The sequence below is a fragment of the Gymnodraco acuticeps genome, unplaced genomic scaffold (assembly GCF_902827175.1).
Source record: "Gymnodraco acuticeps unplaced genomic scaffold, fGymAcu1.1, whole genome shotgun sequence".
Lineage (NCBI taxonomy): Eukaryota > Metazoa > Chordata > Actinopteri > Perciformes > Bathydraconidae > Gymnodraco > Gymnodraco acuticeps.
Genome location: NW_022992265.1, coordinates 3,217,842 through 3,235,519, shown reverse-complemented (window position 1 = coordinate 3,235,519; position 17,678 = coordinate 3,217,842). Strand labels below are relative to the sequence as shown.

General features: G+C 40.6%; 1 protein-coding gene across 4 annotated transcripts in view; it reads right to left on the bottom strand.

Annotated features, from left to right (window-relative positions):
* The window catches only part of LOC117540476 (glutamate receptor ionotropic, kainate 1), a 37,147-nt gene that overhangs the window by 16,220 nt on the left and 3,249 nt on the right, over positions 1 to 17,678 (bottom strand). For 2 of the 4 annotated variants that reach the window (XM_034207182.1, XM_034207181.1), the window contains exons 2-3: positions 9,316 to 9,483; positions 8,933 to 9,190 (exon numbers count right to left, since the gene is read on the bottom strand). The exons of 1 other annotated variant lie outside the window; for it this stretch is intronic. In XM_034207182.1, the coding sequence (XP_034063073.1) occupies positions 8,933 to 9,190; positions 9,316 to 9,483 (426 nt within the window). Of the gene's footprint in view, positions 1 to 8,932; positions 9,191 to 9,315; positions 9,484 to 12,015; positions 12,069 to 17,678 lie in introns of those variants that run through there. One more of the 4 variants, XM_034207183.1, reaches the window with a different exon arrangement.

Genomic DNA, 17,678 nt, shown 5'->3' with positions numbered 1-17,678 from the left:
GTTCAGCGTCTTCCAGGAGCGGGGGCGAGAACACTGCCTTCACTGGTTGAGTTAGAGACGAATGCCAGATGCAGCGTAACCGGGAGCGGGTGCGGGAACACAGCCTTCACCAGCTACCTGCTGAACGGGAAGAGTAGAGCGGTGCTACTACTCACCGAACAGAAAAAGGGATGTACTGTAGCTACATCCGCATTACCGGTAGAGGGAGCGGGAGCGAGAGCACTGCATTCACCTAATTGGGTAAAATAAAGAAGCTTAACAGTACACGCAAGACGTTAGCCGAGCAGCTGCTGCTAACGATCAAGCGAGATCAAGTCAAATAACACACATGTTTAAGACCAGATAACTAGCTTCTAAAGAAGAGAACAGCACAGAGCCCTAGTTACAGCAGTAACCATGGCCAGTGCTCACACGGCATATAACCGTAGTTACAGTAGTAACTATGGCCAGTACTTACACGGCTTAGAACCGTAGTTACAGTCGTAACTATGGCCAGAACTTACACAGCATAGAGCCGTAGTTACAGTAGTAACTCTGGCCAGTACTTGCACGGCTTGGAACCGTAGTTACAGTAGTAACTATGGCCAGTACTTACATGGCTTGGAACCGTAGTTACAGTAGTAACTATGACCAGTACTTACACAGCGTAGAGCCGTTTACGGTATTGACTATGGCCAGTATTTGCACGGCTTGGAACCGTAGTTACAGTAGTAACTATGGCCAGTACTTACGGCTTAAACCCGTAGTTACAGTAGTAACTATGGCCAGTACTTACACAGCATAGAGCCGTAGTTACGGTATTGACTATGGCCAGTACTTACACGGCTTGGAACCGTAGTTACAGTAGTAATTATGGCCAGTACTTACGGCTTAGAACCTTAGTTACAGTAGTAACTGTGGCCGGTGCCTAAAAGTGTCAGCCAAACGGCTGCCCACTAGATAATATAATATTGGGAGGATGAAATCCTCCTTAATGGCCACACATGCAGAGCACACAGCACAGTGAAGATTGTTCGCTGCATATCGTCCTAGTGCTAGGAGTCAAGTACTAGGAGCAGTAAATACAACGATATAGCGCTACTGCAACCATACAATGCGCCCGTATAGAACCGTAGGCCATGGTTACAGTAGTAACCTCACATGCGGAGCACACAGCACCCGCAGTGAAGATGTTCTCTGCATATCATCCTAGTGCTAGGAGTCTAGTACTAGGAGCAGTAATACAACGATCTAGCGCTACTGCAATCAAACCCTATGTTACCGGGAGCGGGAGCACTGCCCTCACCGGCTGAGTTAATAGTTAAGCTTAACAACAAGGTGTTAGCCAAGCGGCTGCTGCTAACAATCAAGCGACAAAGTCAGAACACAAATGTTAAGACCAGATAATAGCTTCTAAGAAATAGAAAGTACTTACCTTACTCTCTGCATCTAAACGAAAAACGGGTTTAAAATATGACACTCTGGGTAGGGCTGTGCAATTAATCGTATTTTAATCGCGATTACGATTATGGCTTGCGACGATTATGAAAACAGCATAATTGACAAAATACGATTATTTAGCTGGGTGCGCTTTTGCCCCTCCCTAAAAGCCCACTCGGCCACGTGGGAGTGAAATGTGTTGTGAGTGATCAGCGCGAGCGAAGATGTCAGAACAAGAGCAGCAACTCGTTAAAAAGAAGCGTAAAACTATTTCCACTATTTGCAAGTACTTTGCCATTACATTTCACATCGCTAAAGATATGTGCCCAGTTAGCACTGTTAGCAACCAGGGCTTTAAGCAACTTGTCAACACGTTGGACAAGCGTTACGCGATGCCGTCTCGGTATTATTTCAGCAGGTCTGCGCTGCCTGCACTATATGACAAATGCCGTGGGGAAGTTGAGAGAGATGTGGCTTCAGCTGACTACTTTGCTACCACAACAGACCTATGGTCTAGCCCAAGGGTGCCCAACCAGTCGATCGCGAGATGTGTCTAAAAATAGAACAACAATATTCTGTTTTATCGTTAATGTCCTGTAACATAATCTTCCTGTGCCAGAATAATGCACTTGAACGCATCAAAGCTTTGTGATTGGCCGGCGTCACCCCATGTGTCGGGGCGTGGCTGAGGGTCTTCAGTACAGGTGGCAATATCGTCACCTGCCTGCGCTCATCTCTGAAACCAGACCATGTAAACAGCCTGGTGTTTCTTGCGAAACATCTTTAAGAGATGACATGAGCAGCCCTACCAGCATTTGCCATGGTGGCCTAAACATTTTTATTTGGTCTTAAATTGTAGTTCAACATTTATTTCCTGTTACTTCTGGACCATGACGGTTGGCCAGCCTTCAACGTTTAACTGAGTGGAATAATGAATATGTTTTATCAAAATGTTTGCTATATGTTAAGGAGTTTTCAGTAGGTTGTGACAGTGCACTGCAACATGTTTGATTTAATTTATTTTGGTCTAATTTATTTTTATTTATCATATTCATAATATATGTTTAGTATGGTTTTGGAAGTGCGCTCCAACATATTTGTTGATCTTGTTTATTGGTAAAATATTATTTGTTTTAAAGTTCAATAAATGGTCAATGAATAATCGTCAAAATAATCGTGATATCAATTATTGACCCAAATAATCGTGATTATGATTTTTGCCATAATCGCACAGCCCTAACTCTGGGCTTTCCATACTAAATTGAATGAGGGACACAGCCAAAGCTGGGACTCAAATGCTAATGATAGCTCGGGCACAACGCCACAAGCAGAACTTTCAAAAGAGCATAAGGGCAACTTTATGGGAGAGGAAGCGGGAACACTGTCGTCACCAGAAAGTCTAAGCCAAACAAAAAATAAGACAGCAATCAGGACAACTTGGCTGGGAGAGAGTGCGGGGACACAGCCATCACCAGCAACAAGCTGACACCAACCTGTCTGTCGAGGCTCTGCACATCGCACAGCCGGCCACAGCTCCTGGAGGACGTGTTAACGACCCGTAGCTCCGACTGTCAGTCACGAAGCTGCACGCGGCCAGCTGCTTGCAGAGAAATCCCTCAGATCAAACGTTCAAACCTAAACGCTGTAGGCTACAAAAAATGTAGCCACGGTACCGTCGCGCAGCGAGAAGATGAAAGGAACAGATCCTCTGACGACACCGGCTGATATAGCCGGTGTCACGTGGGTCACAGGTGACTTTGTTGTTATTGGTACTCGAGCTGCGCATGCGCGCGATGGACATATCCAGTGCTTAAAGCACCGCCTCTGGCGGTCAGTAGGGACGAAATAGAACCTCAGCTATGTCTTTATGAGACCAAACAAAAAACTGCATAATCCATCTGACAACAAATCTGTCGATTATTATTACATTACATTACATTGCATTTAGCTGACGCTTTTATCCAAAGCGACTTACAATAAGTGCGTTCGTCCAACAAAATACAACTTGAAGAAAACAGAATCATATAAGTACATCAGGTTTCATAGAGCAAAAACATTTCAAGTGCTACTCAACTGGCTTTAGAAAAGCCAGTCCTTTATTAGTATAAAAGTGCTTCGTTAATAGAATAAACCGAGATGTGCTCTTAGATACGATACGATGAGATAAAATAAGAGAAGGTTAATTTGATGAATGTCAATTATACTGCAGGATTGGATAGGCTACAATTCTAGCACATCAAATCTAGATTATTTAGTAAAAATAGCAAAACAGCCCACACGTTTGAGATGAGTGGACTCAAACTCCAAACCTTTATTGGTTTGCTCCACTGGTCTCACCATCCATCATCTGTCCAGCCTCAATCTCCACATCTCTGATCACATGGCCGTCATCATGGACATCAACATCCACATCCCCGCCCAAAAGCAAAAACGCACAATAACCTACAGAAATCTCAAATCCATCTCACCTTCAGCAATCACTGCATCCATTACCTGCAAGATGTCTGTCTCCCCCCCCCCCCACTTTCTGAAAACCCATCTGAACTTGTGGACCATTATAACAGCACCCTCTCCTTCTGTCTCAATGAACTGGCCCCCACAACAAAAAAAAAGTCTCTATCATACACTCCGCCCCCTGGTATACCCCTGAACTCCGCCAAATGAAATCAAGGAAACGTCAACTTGAACGCCAACACAAGAAAACCACACTAACAGTCCATCTTCAAATCTACAAAGACTATCTCCAGCAGTACAGTAATGCACTCAAAGCAGCCCGGTCTAATTACTACACACAACTCATTCAGTCTGGCTCCAGCAACCCCAAGCGTCTGTTCTCCACCATCTTCAAACTTCTCAAACCCTGTGACAACGCCACCTCATCCTTCACCACCGAACAATGCAACTCCTTCCTCTCGTTTTTCCAAACCAAAATCAGCAACATTTACAGCAATCTGACACCTTCATCAGCACCCCCCACCTCCCCTCCTGGCTCCCCTCCCCCTTCACCTCTAAGCCCTTGTCCCACTTCTCCCCTGTGACCCCCATGCAACTGTCCGACTTCATGACTGGAATTAACTCCACCTGCACACTTGACCCAATGCCCTCCAAATGTGTTAAAGAGAGCCTCCCTGCCATCTCCCAACTCATCGCCACCATCATTAACTCCTTCCTCAGATCTGGATCAGTTCCCCCCTCTCTCAAACTGGCTGCTGTCACACCCATTCTCAAAAGACCTGGACTCACACCTGACATCATGTCCAACTTCCGGCCCATCTAAAATCTCCCCTTTCTGTCAAAAATACTTGAACGTGTCATTGCCTCACAACTTAAATCCCACCTCAGCTTCAATGACCTCTTTGAGCCATTTCAATCCGGTTTCTGATCAAAACACAGCACCGAAACAACTCTTCTGAAAATCACAAACGACCTACTCCTCTCCTCTGACTCCGGCAACCTGAACATCCTCATCCTCCTCGACCTCACTGCATTCGACACCATCAACCACGCCATCCTGCTGTCCCTCCTCGAATCATCACTCAACATCACCGACACTGCACTCTCCTGGCTGAAATCCTACCTCACCGACAGACATCAGTTTATCAACATCAACAACTGCACCTCCTCCACTGCTCCTCAGTCTCAAGGCGTCCCCCAGGGTTCGGTGCTTGGCCCCCTCCTCTTCATCCTCTACATGCTCCCCCTTGGCAAAATAATTAGTCGCCACAACCTTCAATTTCACTGCTACGCCGATGACATCCAACTATATATCTCAACAAAAACCATCACCCCCACAACACACTCCACTCTCACCAACTGTCTCTCAGAAATAAAAGCATGGATGCAAACAAACTATCTCCAACTGAACAGTGCCAAATCAGACATCATCATCATCGGCCCCCCATCCCGTACCAAAGCCATCCAGAATTTCAACTTCACCATTGACAGCCACACTCTATCCCCCCCCTCACATCCGCAAACTCGGAGTCATCTTCGACAGTCAGCTCAAATTCAACCACCACATCAATCACATCACCAGGACCGCCTTTTTCCACCTCAAAAACATTGTCCGTCTCCGTCCATCACTCTCCTCCTCTGCTGCTGAAACCCTGATTCATGCATTCATCACATCACAACTCGACTAATAGCATCCTCTACGCCGGCATACCATCCAACCTCCTCAATAAACTCCAACATATCCAGAACTCTGCTGCCCGCCTCCTCACCCACACCCGCTCCTGAGACCACATCACTCCCGTCCTCCAGAACCTCCACTTGCTCCCTGTCCGTCAAAGAATCAACTTCAAAGTCCTCCTCGTTACTCACAAAGCCCTCAACAATCACCCCCTCCCCCCCCCCTACCTCACAGACCTGCTGCACCACCACACCCCTTCCCGCTGCCTCCGCTCATCAGAAGTCAACCTCCTATCCATCCCCACCCACATCAATCACCGGACCTGGGGGGACAGAGCCTTCTCCGTCGCTGCCCCCTCCCTCTGGAACTCACTCCCACAACAGAGACTGCACTGACCTCACCACCTTCAAAAAACTCACAAAAACTCACCTCTTCAATCTGGCTTTTAATGTGTGATTGTTTTTGTATTATTTGACTTTAACTATATAATTATTTGTTGTTCCTTTCTTTTCTTTTCACGATATCTGTAAAGCGTCTTTGAGCACCTGTACAAGCGCTAACAAAATAAATCTATTATTATTATTTTATGCATGGGAACAGTGTATCATATTTGTGTTATTTTTTATGTAGATGTGATATGCCAGCAACTATTTATCCGAGAATATGGAAAATAAAGTCCCACAGCCCGCCTGAATTTAAACTAGCAATAGGCTAATGTTGCTAATGTTTACTAGCAAGCTCTCCCGCTCTTGGGTTGGTATTTCCATTGTTAGCAGCAAATTACTGTAAGAGACACTAAAGGAAGTAGATGATTTACGTTTCGAACAACAAGCACAACACTTAAAGGTAGGGTAGGTAGGAATGGAGAAACCAGCTCGAGTGCGCTAGAATTGGAAAGCACGCAGCCGATAAAAATATGCCCCTTCCTTCAGACTTCCTTACAGAGCCCCTCCTCCAACACACACGAACGCGCACATGACCAATGAGGGCACGAGATAAGTTTATGCACGAGATGGAAGGCTGACAGGCAGGTAGGCCATCCAGTTATTTTAGCCGGGCCGGATAAAATAATTCGTCGTGCTTTTTACAGCGCCACGGCTTCCACAAATGAATTTTTTTAATGTATTTATTGTCAAAGCATTTAATGTATTCATTGCTATCGGGATGTTAAGAGCATTCCATGGAATATAACAAAAAGTGTTTCTGAAGTGAATTAGGAGGCGTGTGGTGCAGAGGGTTGTACAGGTTCAAACCCCACTGCAGTCAGCATGTCGTTGTGTCCCTGGGCAAGACACTTCACCCCAAATTGCTCCTGTGGGGATTGCACACAGTATTGAGTAAGTCGCTTTGGAAGCGTCTAACAAGTGACATGTAATGTAATTACCTACCCTATCTTTAATATCATCAGCTTAATTTGAACATGCAGTTTCTATGACCATAAGAGGGCACTAAACACTAATTTCAGACAAAACGCTGGTTAGCCTTAAACTAGCCAAAGAAGCTCCACCTTCTCTAACCATTAACTTGAGGATAACCTTATTCAAGTAATTAGGTTTTCTTCGGAAAATGTGATATCCATACTTATTACAGAATGTGTATCTTATCTAAGATGGCTTTTGCAAAAAATGTAACGTGTTCACTGCCTTCCACTGGTCACAGTGAGGAATTGCAGGGAACGTAATCGGAACCTAATTTCCGGTTTTCAAAATAAAATAAAAGATACAATTGTAATCAGGCATGTTTGGATACTTCCTTCAACAACCACGAGAATATGGGGGTTGCGTTCATATCATGTGTAATTGACATCGTGAATGCAATCAGGACTTTAATGACCGAGTGAAGTAGTCTGTTTCAGACTAAACATCGCTAGCACCTGATTCTAATCAGCATCATTAGTGAAGCTAGCTAATTTGGCGATGAAGAACTCCATGGCGGGAGTTTTGACGCTGTGACCAAAACATGGAATTTATTTTCAACAACAGGATTACAATGTGCTGTATCGCGGTACAAACATGCACATTTTGAGAGAATAATATTGCTCCCGAACATGGCTGCCCATGGATTTGGTGAGGTTGCAAACACAAAGTCGAAGAAGAAAATTATCTACTAAAGGTAAGAAATAGTCTCTTGTGTGCTTCAGGTTTCAGACTCTGTGCTTTATTAGAAATAGTTCCAAACATTTCTTATTCATCATTATCCCTTTGAAATTATTTTTCATCAACTGCTCTTTACATGATCTTGTGATTTTGCTGTATCATTGGTGACAGTCTGTTTCCTGTAGTGTTTCAGGGTGTAGTGTTTGTTGATTTGACTGTGACAGCCCAACATACGTTTAATGTATATAGGATGATTTGTCATTACAGGTACCTATGCAGCCATTTTGGCCTGACACTGGATGCTAGCCCCTTTTTCAATAGGCCCTACACATTAGGTGAGGTTGTGTCTAGTAACTATTAATTTCAGTTCAATATGTAAGGTGAATAAATAAGAAACATAGGTAAAATAGTTCTGTAGTAAATTATATTATATTTTGTATGCTGATTTAAGATGGGTGGGTGCCTATTGAGATGACAGCAATAACATGGACATGTATTATTATTGCTGTATTCATGTTTCTGTTCGATGTGGATGTTTGTCTGACTTGGCTCACCCTGTGCATAAAAGTGGTATGTTCCAGTCAGGTGAGTCTGACATGGTAACATGGCCTTTTAATGCAGTTGTGAGGAGTTGGCAGCTTGCTGCTAGTTGCATATTTCATTTGCTTTGTGTTATTTTGCTCCAGTCTAATTTAGTTTTATGGAATTTCCCAGTTTTAACTTTTGAATAATAAATGCAACTTATTTCCACTACTCCTGCTTACCGACTTGATTCTCTTAACACTCCTTTTTCAAATTTAAATCATAGGTTTAAACAATTAGTAGTTTTTTAAACTACACTTTTTGCTATTCTTTGTAAACATTTTCCATTACTTCATTGCATACTATATTTAAAGGAAAAATGCATATGTGTCAAAACACATTTCAAATAAAATATTACATTTTAATGTTGTCCTGACCTACTGTACACACATCATATTCTTTAGACTTAAAAATATGTTTTTGAGTAGTACAGATCCTCCCAACACCATAGTCATTTAAAATATATTTTTCAATAATCTTGAGAAAAATGATTTTTTTTAAAAACGCAACACGTAAATATAGAAATGATGAACTTTCGTATAACATGTTCCAATATGTATGTAAATGCACTTACATGTTTTTTAATTATTTTATATAAATATATGTTCTAATTTGACACAAGCATTTTAGTGCTTGTTCTGTTTTAATCACTGTTGACATATTCAGCTCTGATTTGTTTTAAAGCTTTACGAGTTGGACTCACCCGTTGCATCTTCATAAACAACAGTGACCGTCTTCCACTTGTAGTACTGCACTATGTCCAGCACAGCTCGGCTTATAGAGGTGTATTCAGGATAGAGGTTAATGTAGAAGCTGTCTCTGTTGTCCACTGAGGGGTGTTTCCAGCGTGTCTGGATGTGAGGGACTTCCAGGGCGTTACATATAGACTGGACCGCGCTGACTGATGAGCTGTGAGAGGGTCCGAACACTGCCCCAACACCCAGGGCCAACTGGTCGCACGCTGACGTAATGAACCGAAAGTGGAGAGAGGAAATAACAAATGATCAACACAAGGGAAACTCATAAACAATATATTTATAACAATATATAGATGTTTCAAGTGAAAAAGCTAAATAATATCCTTACCTCTTCTTGAGGCTTCAAAACTGTCATAGAGGTTTATTCTCTGGATATCATAGGTCAATGTGGTGTTTGGCATTAAGGTCCGGTTCCTGTTTATGTTGGTGACCGCAAATTTAAAGGCCAGTTCTTCAACACTAACGGGGTCATTCTCAAGAGTCTCAAAGATGCCACCTGTAGGAAGAGAAAAAACAGGGGTGGTGAGAAGGGATGTGACTTTATTTTGTCTTTCATCGCAGGTTACAATATACAAAAACAAAATAAGTATTTAGTGGTGAATTTTCATTTTTTGGATTATCGCTAATATCCTCACGAGCTGTAGCACTTGCTGTCAAAAGTTTAATAAATAGCCTGATTTAAACAAAAATACAGGAATAATCAAACTCACAATGTTTATTTGAAATATAGTCTTTCTTTAATTAATATTGTTTCGTTGATTCTCACTAAAATAATATCTCATCATTGATGCAATCAACATATTGTTCCCTTAAAAAAATGTAATGTGAAGTAACGTTTGAAAGTCATGTAAACAGGCTTTGAGTATATTTAATACACTATTGGCTAGGGCTGTACCCGAATATTCGACTATTCGTTCGTTGGCCAACTATTCGGGTTTCAATTTCATTATTCGGATATTCGTTTTTTTATTTTTTTTCAATTTATTTATTTATTTTTCCTAAATGTATGCTATCAATAAAGGCGAATTGCCATATTCTTATACTATATTTATACTTTTGAATTGCACTGTTAAAATGCGGAAATATATACAATCTCAGCCTGTGCTCCTGACATCGCGTTCATTCACGGTCACGAACGCAAACGGCACGCTTCACCTCGCTTCACCTCGCTTCACACACCTGAACACAAAATGCCGAAGACTTAAGCTGTGTGGGACCATTTTAAATTGGACGACGGTAAGAAGAAGGCAGTGTGCCAAATATGCGACAAGAAACTGGCCGGTGGCACAACAACTCTGAAAAGTCACCGGATGCTGTAAATACTAGCCTAGCTTAGCTTAGCTGTTGTCAAGTTGCCACGATGAAGCTGCTTTATCCGCCGTTTAAACCGTAACGTTACACATGATAAAATCGTGCTCTTACTTTGCTTGGAAAATAGTTACAAGCAAGCAACCGAATTGTTTTTTGTATTCGTTTTTCAATTTGATCCAAATAGTGAAAATAATAGGAGCAATGTGGGAACATCTGGGGCTAAGGCAATTATTGGCATACAGTTCGTTTATTTATTTTTTCGTTCTTCATTTATTTAAATACTGTTTACTGTTTACTGTATCGGTAACAAGTGTTACCCTGTTAGGCCTACTGTTACGGCTATGTTATTAAAAGTATTGTTGTTATAATATGAAATATGTGTTTTGTATCTTCAGGTTGTAAAACGTTATAGACGGAATTTGGAACCGGATTTGGTTCCCGGGCGCTGCGCTGCGGCTGGGTTAAATGCAGAGGACACATTTAGTTTTAATGTATGCGAGTACTGAGACAATAAATACATATACATCGTAATAGTAGGCCTATGCTCTTTCTGCGCTTCTGCTTAACAGCGTGTTGTCAGGTTAGGCCATAAGGTGAACCCTGTTATCGTTTCATCCCGCTCCACAGAAGTGGAACTACACAATCTTTAGTTCATAAAAAAGAACGAGTCATGCTTATCCACCAAAAAAAAGTTCGTCGCTAAAATTCCTGTCAATTCTTCAAGGCACGTAATTATTGGCTGAACTAGTCCCTTCAAAGCGTAATAATATCTTGGTCAAAAGTAGTGCCACGGTCCGTCACGTGATCGTGCTACACCAATTGGGTAGCTGCATATACCGGTATCAACAAACAGATTTGGAAAAAATGGCGACCGCCATGGTTTCATCGAGTAGCGGGGACGAGGAAAACGCACCAGAAAGTCTCAAAAAGTCAAAATTATCAACACACAAACATTGTTACATGCATATTACGTCTGTGAAGCACGAAAAGGTTGATTATTTTACCAATACAAGATGGAATACGTACAGGACAAGCTTACAACGGTGGCATTGATTTTGAAGTTACAAATACAATATTATCATATTACAATAATAATAATAAAATATATATATATATTATATATATCTATAATAATAATAATATATATATATATATAATAATAATCTATATATATCTATAATAATAATCTATATATATCTATAATAATAATCTATATATATCTATAATAATAATCTATATATATATAATAATCTATATATATCTATAATAATAATGCAATTCATCAAATTATTATATGATGAATGAGTAAATAAATGAATCAATGGTCATTGGTATAAGTACTGCATTTTATTGATCTAAATTACTTAACGTAACAAGTTAACCTTCTTGGACGCAGCTATGTATGAAATCAAGTCATGTTTATTGTAAGAGTGCATTTAACGTGTACAGGGTAACAATAACAACAGACAAAAAGTCCTCAGTCTAATGGAATAATCCACGAGCTCAGCCAATGAACCTAGCGATGCGAACATGGTAGTCCAGGAATGTTGTTGTAGCTGGAGTTGGCTGATAAACGCTGCTAGCCAATGTTGATTCGATGGTCAACTCTGTTCCCAGATAGTAAAACCTCTCACAAATACCGCGTATATAACGCAAATACCTCGGACTTAGTGATGTATTAAGACATATGACAAAACATGACATAAAACAAACATACAGCACTGTTTAGAATCCATTTGGTCTGGTTTAGCGTAACCATGTAGGCGGCCATCTTTCACTTCTGTTGACAATATGCAGCTACCCAATTGGTGTAGCACGATCACGTGACAAACCGTGTCACTACTTTTGACCAAGATATTATTACGCTTTGAAGGGACTAGTTCAGCCAATAATTACGTGCCTAGAAGAATTGACAGGAATTTTAGCGACAAACTTTTCTTTGGTGGATAAGCATGACTCGTTCTTTTTTATGAACTAAAGATTATGTAGTTCCACTTCTGTGGAGCGGGATTTCTTTTCTAAAGGACTTTTCGAGGTTCACCTTGCGGCCTAGGTGTCTCGGAGCGTGTTATGACTTTTTTTTTTGAAAAAAAAAATCTCTCCGCACCGGATATTCGAATATTCGCTGCTGATTACTACCGAATATCCAGAGCCCGAAAAATGGTATTCGGGACAGCCCTACTATTGGCATGACATTACAAATTGCAATTATTCTGACCAGGAAAATATAGTGAAATAACATTTTCATATGTTCCAGTGCCTAGTGGTGAGATTTTTAGCCAGATTGTATTGTCAACACTGAATTGATAGTAGTTTTTTTGAACGATGACTTAGTAGTTATTCACCTCTATCGTAGCATTGCAAGGTCACAATGACTTAATACTGACAGTTGCATAATGTGGCCCAATTCTCTGTTACTTATACCGCATAATGCTACTAAGTGACCTTCTTGAGAACACACGATGTAATCTCATTTAGAGAAAAGCTTGACCTTTATTGAACTCACCCAATTGACATGGCCTGAATTTCACCATCTGACACCATGCCATGTGAATGATTTGTTTTGGAAGACATGCATCACCTCTAGTTCATTAAAGACCAGCAGACCAGCTTCACAGCTAATAAATCTAAAGACTTAACAAATCCTATAACATATTATCATGGCAGACTTTTAAAAGCATCCCATCTCTTTTCTCCTTTGTCAACAGTATTTCAGCTTGGTTGGTTCAACTAAAAACTGCTCAACTCTTTCACCTCATACTCGTATTTTAAATATTTTGTTCAATTTACTGCACTAGACACATAAGTATTTTTCAATTTAAATCATACTTAAACCAGCTTGGGATTTATAGTATCACACAGTGAAGCCCAAAACATAATGTAATGAACATAATGAAAATGCAAAGCTAACCTCTGAGGTGTAACTGTTTTTAGAGAAGCTGCTTCATGTTGCAGTGTAAGAAGGAACAACTCAAAATTAAGTGATGCTGCAGTAGATTAACATCATCCACCATTCTCATCAAGATACTGCACGTTATGTATTGTAAGGCTTAACATTTTGTATTTAGTAAAACAGTTATCAGCAGTGCAAAAGGGATTTCCTGTTCATGACTTGTCTCTTTAGTAATTGTTTTATGAGCCAACTTGCATGCAAAAGTAGCATAACAAAGCGCCTAATTTATTTTAAATCAGCATATAAACCTGCAATTTACTGCTGCATTACCTCCTATTTCCCATTTCCCACTACATGGGACTATGCGATAAAGACTGACGTGTGAGACCACAACTATGTCATTTAAAGTTACATTTCTCTTTTAAACACAGTCAGATTTTAGCTGGCTGTGTGTGTCATGGGCCACACACAGGATGAGGGATGTTTCAGAATTTAGATCGAGAAGATCATTTAAAAAAACGTACGAGTCTTAATCCACCGCGCTGCTCCAGAATAATGACGCGGCTAGCATGCCATGGCCTGCAATATGGATATATTACTCCAGCCGGGCTCAAGTGCAACATACAATGTTTTACATTTCAGTTACTTAAAGTGCAGCATGAATAGAATGAGGATTAAGGCCAGAAATGCATTGGATTGTCACCACCTGCATATAGGGCAGCATGACTCGTGCTGTGTTCTTATCCCTGCTGAACATGTCCCTGCACTTTTATATTACCAAAGCCTTTCCGATGTAAACAGCATTCAGTGATAGGATTTCTGAAATAATACACTCAGGGTTAAATGTTTTTTCTCACTGCATTGACATTCATGAGTGCAGACAGAAACAAGGCCAGTTCAGAACAGTCAGGGCAAGTCAGTGAATTTCTTTAATCTAAACAAATCCCAAATGAACTGTCTCATGTATGCAGTTAACCTGGAAACAAAGCCTAAAGGAATATCCTTTTAAAACCCACCTGTAGTTGTAAGTCACATTAGAAGATTGAAGATGCCATTTTGTGCTACAATAGTTTGGAAATGACCTCGTAAAACTGAGACTGCAGATGGCAATAGGTCATTGCACTCTCTACAGTGTTTGAAGAATTGCCTGTGAAATTGTGATTGATTTGGAACAAGAAAGGGCCTTTAAAAAGCTCCCCTTGAGACCTTGATTGTGAATGACCTGTTTCTTTGCTGTAGCATAGCCTCAAACCCCAAACTGAGAGAGCCTTGTCTGCACTCCGTGGTCACTAAAAGCATGCTTGAAAGTGCCAATCCTAATTATGGTTACCAAGTCTCAGTCAGCAGCTGCTAGGCCTGTTGAAGTCCCTAACTCTCTCACTGGAATATGAATTTTTATTGCAAAATACAATAACCTTCTTGCAAATACGTTAAGAAAATGTGTTCTATCTCGGCGTCTTTTGATTTGATTTAAAGATGTTTTTGTCATAAAAGGGGAGATGAACACGAGTCCGACCAGATGGTAAATGTTTATTTGCGTAAAGTGCAGAGGCTGCCGCAAATGTCACAGGCCTTATTAAGGATTCAACAACAACATAATCCGAGTGGCAGCAGCATCACAGCACCATTTCCAATCAGGGGTTTGTTTTTCTCAGATGGGCTGGGGAAGGCAAAAATAGCTGCTGCAATTTAGATTTTCTCAATTGTATTTTTGTATCTGATCTCTGGTGGCGTTCATAAAAACAAGCATCCATCCCGTAATGCAGCTGAAATATGTACTTTACATATCTGCAAAGTGAATTAGGCTACATGGCAAATTATTCAAATGAACAAACGATGAATAATTTAAAAAAAGCGAAGTGTGAGAACTTGAAAACCCCTTTAAAATTAAATAAATGTCTGCATTTATCTGTAGCTTTTGATCATATATTGATTAGCCAATAGAGACAATTCATTGCCTCCTCAGTGAGATATGACTTATTGACCTAATTGGCATTTCTCCAGTTGGTAGACTGGTCCATAAGCTTAGTCATCCATAACAACAGAACTATTAGGATCTGTCAGACAGCGGCAGCATCTGATGTCGGAATAGGCCACTGTTTTTACTTGTAAGGTTTTAACTTTGAAATTTGTATATATCGTCTATTTACTCTCAAAACCTTTATCAGCAAAAGACAAATATATCTATTTTATTGCACCGTTGGCTTATTCATTTCCTCTTTGAAGCTCGATAAAGGCACACCCCAGAGTGTAAGAAAACCCATTTCTCTCTCCTGTCATTTCGACCTGAGATAGGATCTTACATTTCTGCTAAAGTAGGCTATAGTACAAGTTTCTTGGTGTCCAGAGGGTGATCCACGGTGACAGCAGTTTGCAGCTCAGCAAGGAGAGGGCTGGTCCAAGCAAGCAGTGCTGGTCAGAGGAACACTACTGAGAAATATTTATAGTGTTTAAAGTAGCCAAGCCTTTTGTTAAACATGTCTTTGGACAAAACACATTATTATTAATGCACTTGGGATGGTTATACAGTACACACAATGTGAAACGGGAAACAAATGATCCATCTGTTAGCTTGGATGTACCAAAGCTCAGCTATAATTGAATACTGTTTGACAAACTGGTTGTTTGCTTGTGCCACAAACCTGAAACCCATAGAACATCTGTACAAGAGAGCTATCAAGGTGTTTGACAGAAGGCCACATTCATACCACCACTGTACCATCCTTGAAAAACACAATTTCTTGAGTTTTGACCATTTTAAGTCTTTTAAAAGTATGTGTTTTTTTATAAATGTTTACATGGACTGGTCCCCCCCCTCCCTTGGGGGAATTAATCCATAAAAAACACTGGACGCTGCACTAGGTCAGAAACCAGAGGAGACTGAAGTCCACCGCGTAGACAGACCACTTTCGGTCGAAAATTGTGGAATAGCCTCCCAACTGAGATACGGGATTGTCCCACTTTGAACAGTTTTAAAGGTCAACTCAAAGAATGGTTGAGAAACAAACGTGCAATCACCACTAAATGCACTTGAACACAGGAGTATCTCCTTTTGCACTTTATGTAGCTCTTTTATCTTCTCCTGCACTTTATATGTCGTAGCTGCTACATTGTACTGCCATGTGGTAAATGCTTGTATGCTGCTCATGCTCTTTCTGCATATCATGTATTTATATTTGCTATGTACATAAATGTCATGTTCTTAAATGTTGTATGTGAGGGACTACGGATAGAAATGAGCTAAAAGCTCAAATCCGGTATATTTACATTTTGAAGCATTAAAGGTGGGGTAGGTGAGTTTGAGAAACCGGCTCGAGATACACTTTTTGTTATATTCCATGGAATGCTCTTAACATCCCGATAGCAATGAATATCTGAAGTGCTTTGACAACAAATCCATTAAAAATGTCACCTGTGGAAGCCGTAGTACTGTAAAAAGCACGACCAATCATTTTATCCGGCCCGGCTAAAATAACTGGATGGCCTACCTGCCTGTCAGCCTTCCATCTGTGCACAAACTTATCTCGTGCCCTCATTGGTCATGTGCACGTTGGTGTGTGTTGGAGGAGGGACTCTGTGAGGAAGTCTGAAGGAAGGGGCAGATTTTTTCCGGTTGTGTATTTTCAAATTCTAGCGCACTCGAGCTGGTTTCTCCAAAATTACATACCCCACCTTTAATTGTTAAAAATGTTCATCAATGTGCACTGTCCCTCTTCAAATAAACGATAACAAAAATCTTCAGTTATTGTCATGCCCATGGCCACTATCAACCGTCCAGGCATCTGGAGTGAAGCAGCAACCATACTCCACTTAATTTCTGGAACATTGGTTTCAAATGAGCTTAAATATTCATGTGGTTGAAAACTGAGGAAGGAAATCATCAATGTTATCTCTTACATGCATTTTCAATTAAGAAACCCACAATACATAATGCGCACATCCCAAGGAAAATAATTAAATCTGTCTCTAGACAAGCCTTTCACATTTGTGGTCCAATGAGATTGAGTCAACATTGTTTTCCAAGGCGGCATATAATGAGGGGCAGGTATTTTATTTTAAAAAGGGTTACTTGAGCACCTTGAAATCAGGCAACTGTTATCACAGCTCAACCCTTCTGTGGTCTCTCTTAGACCAACAATGTAATGCGTAACGCACATCTTTGGAATTTCTGTACTGTTATTTGGTTAGTCAACCACTACCGCACACATAATACAACTGTGACTTTGTTCTAGCTTTTCTTAAAATGAATAGCAACAATTTGCCAGATTTGAAGCTTTGGCCTATACTCTAATATTGAATTAATGTTAGATATCACAGTATGTTTTAACATGAATGACATTTGAAAAGTAAAATAAGATTAGAACATAGACATGGATGTATTTGACTAAGAAATCGATCCCGTTTTGTTTGCAACATAATCCTGTGGCCTGTGAACAGTCCTGCCTGAAGCTTTGTAGCCGCGCTGTGTGGTTGCATTTTGAGCGTAA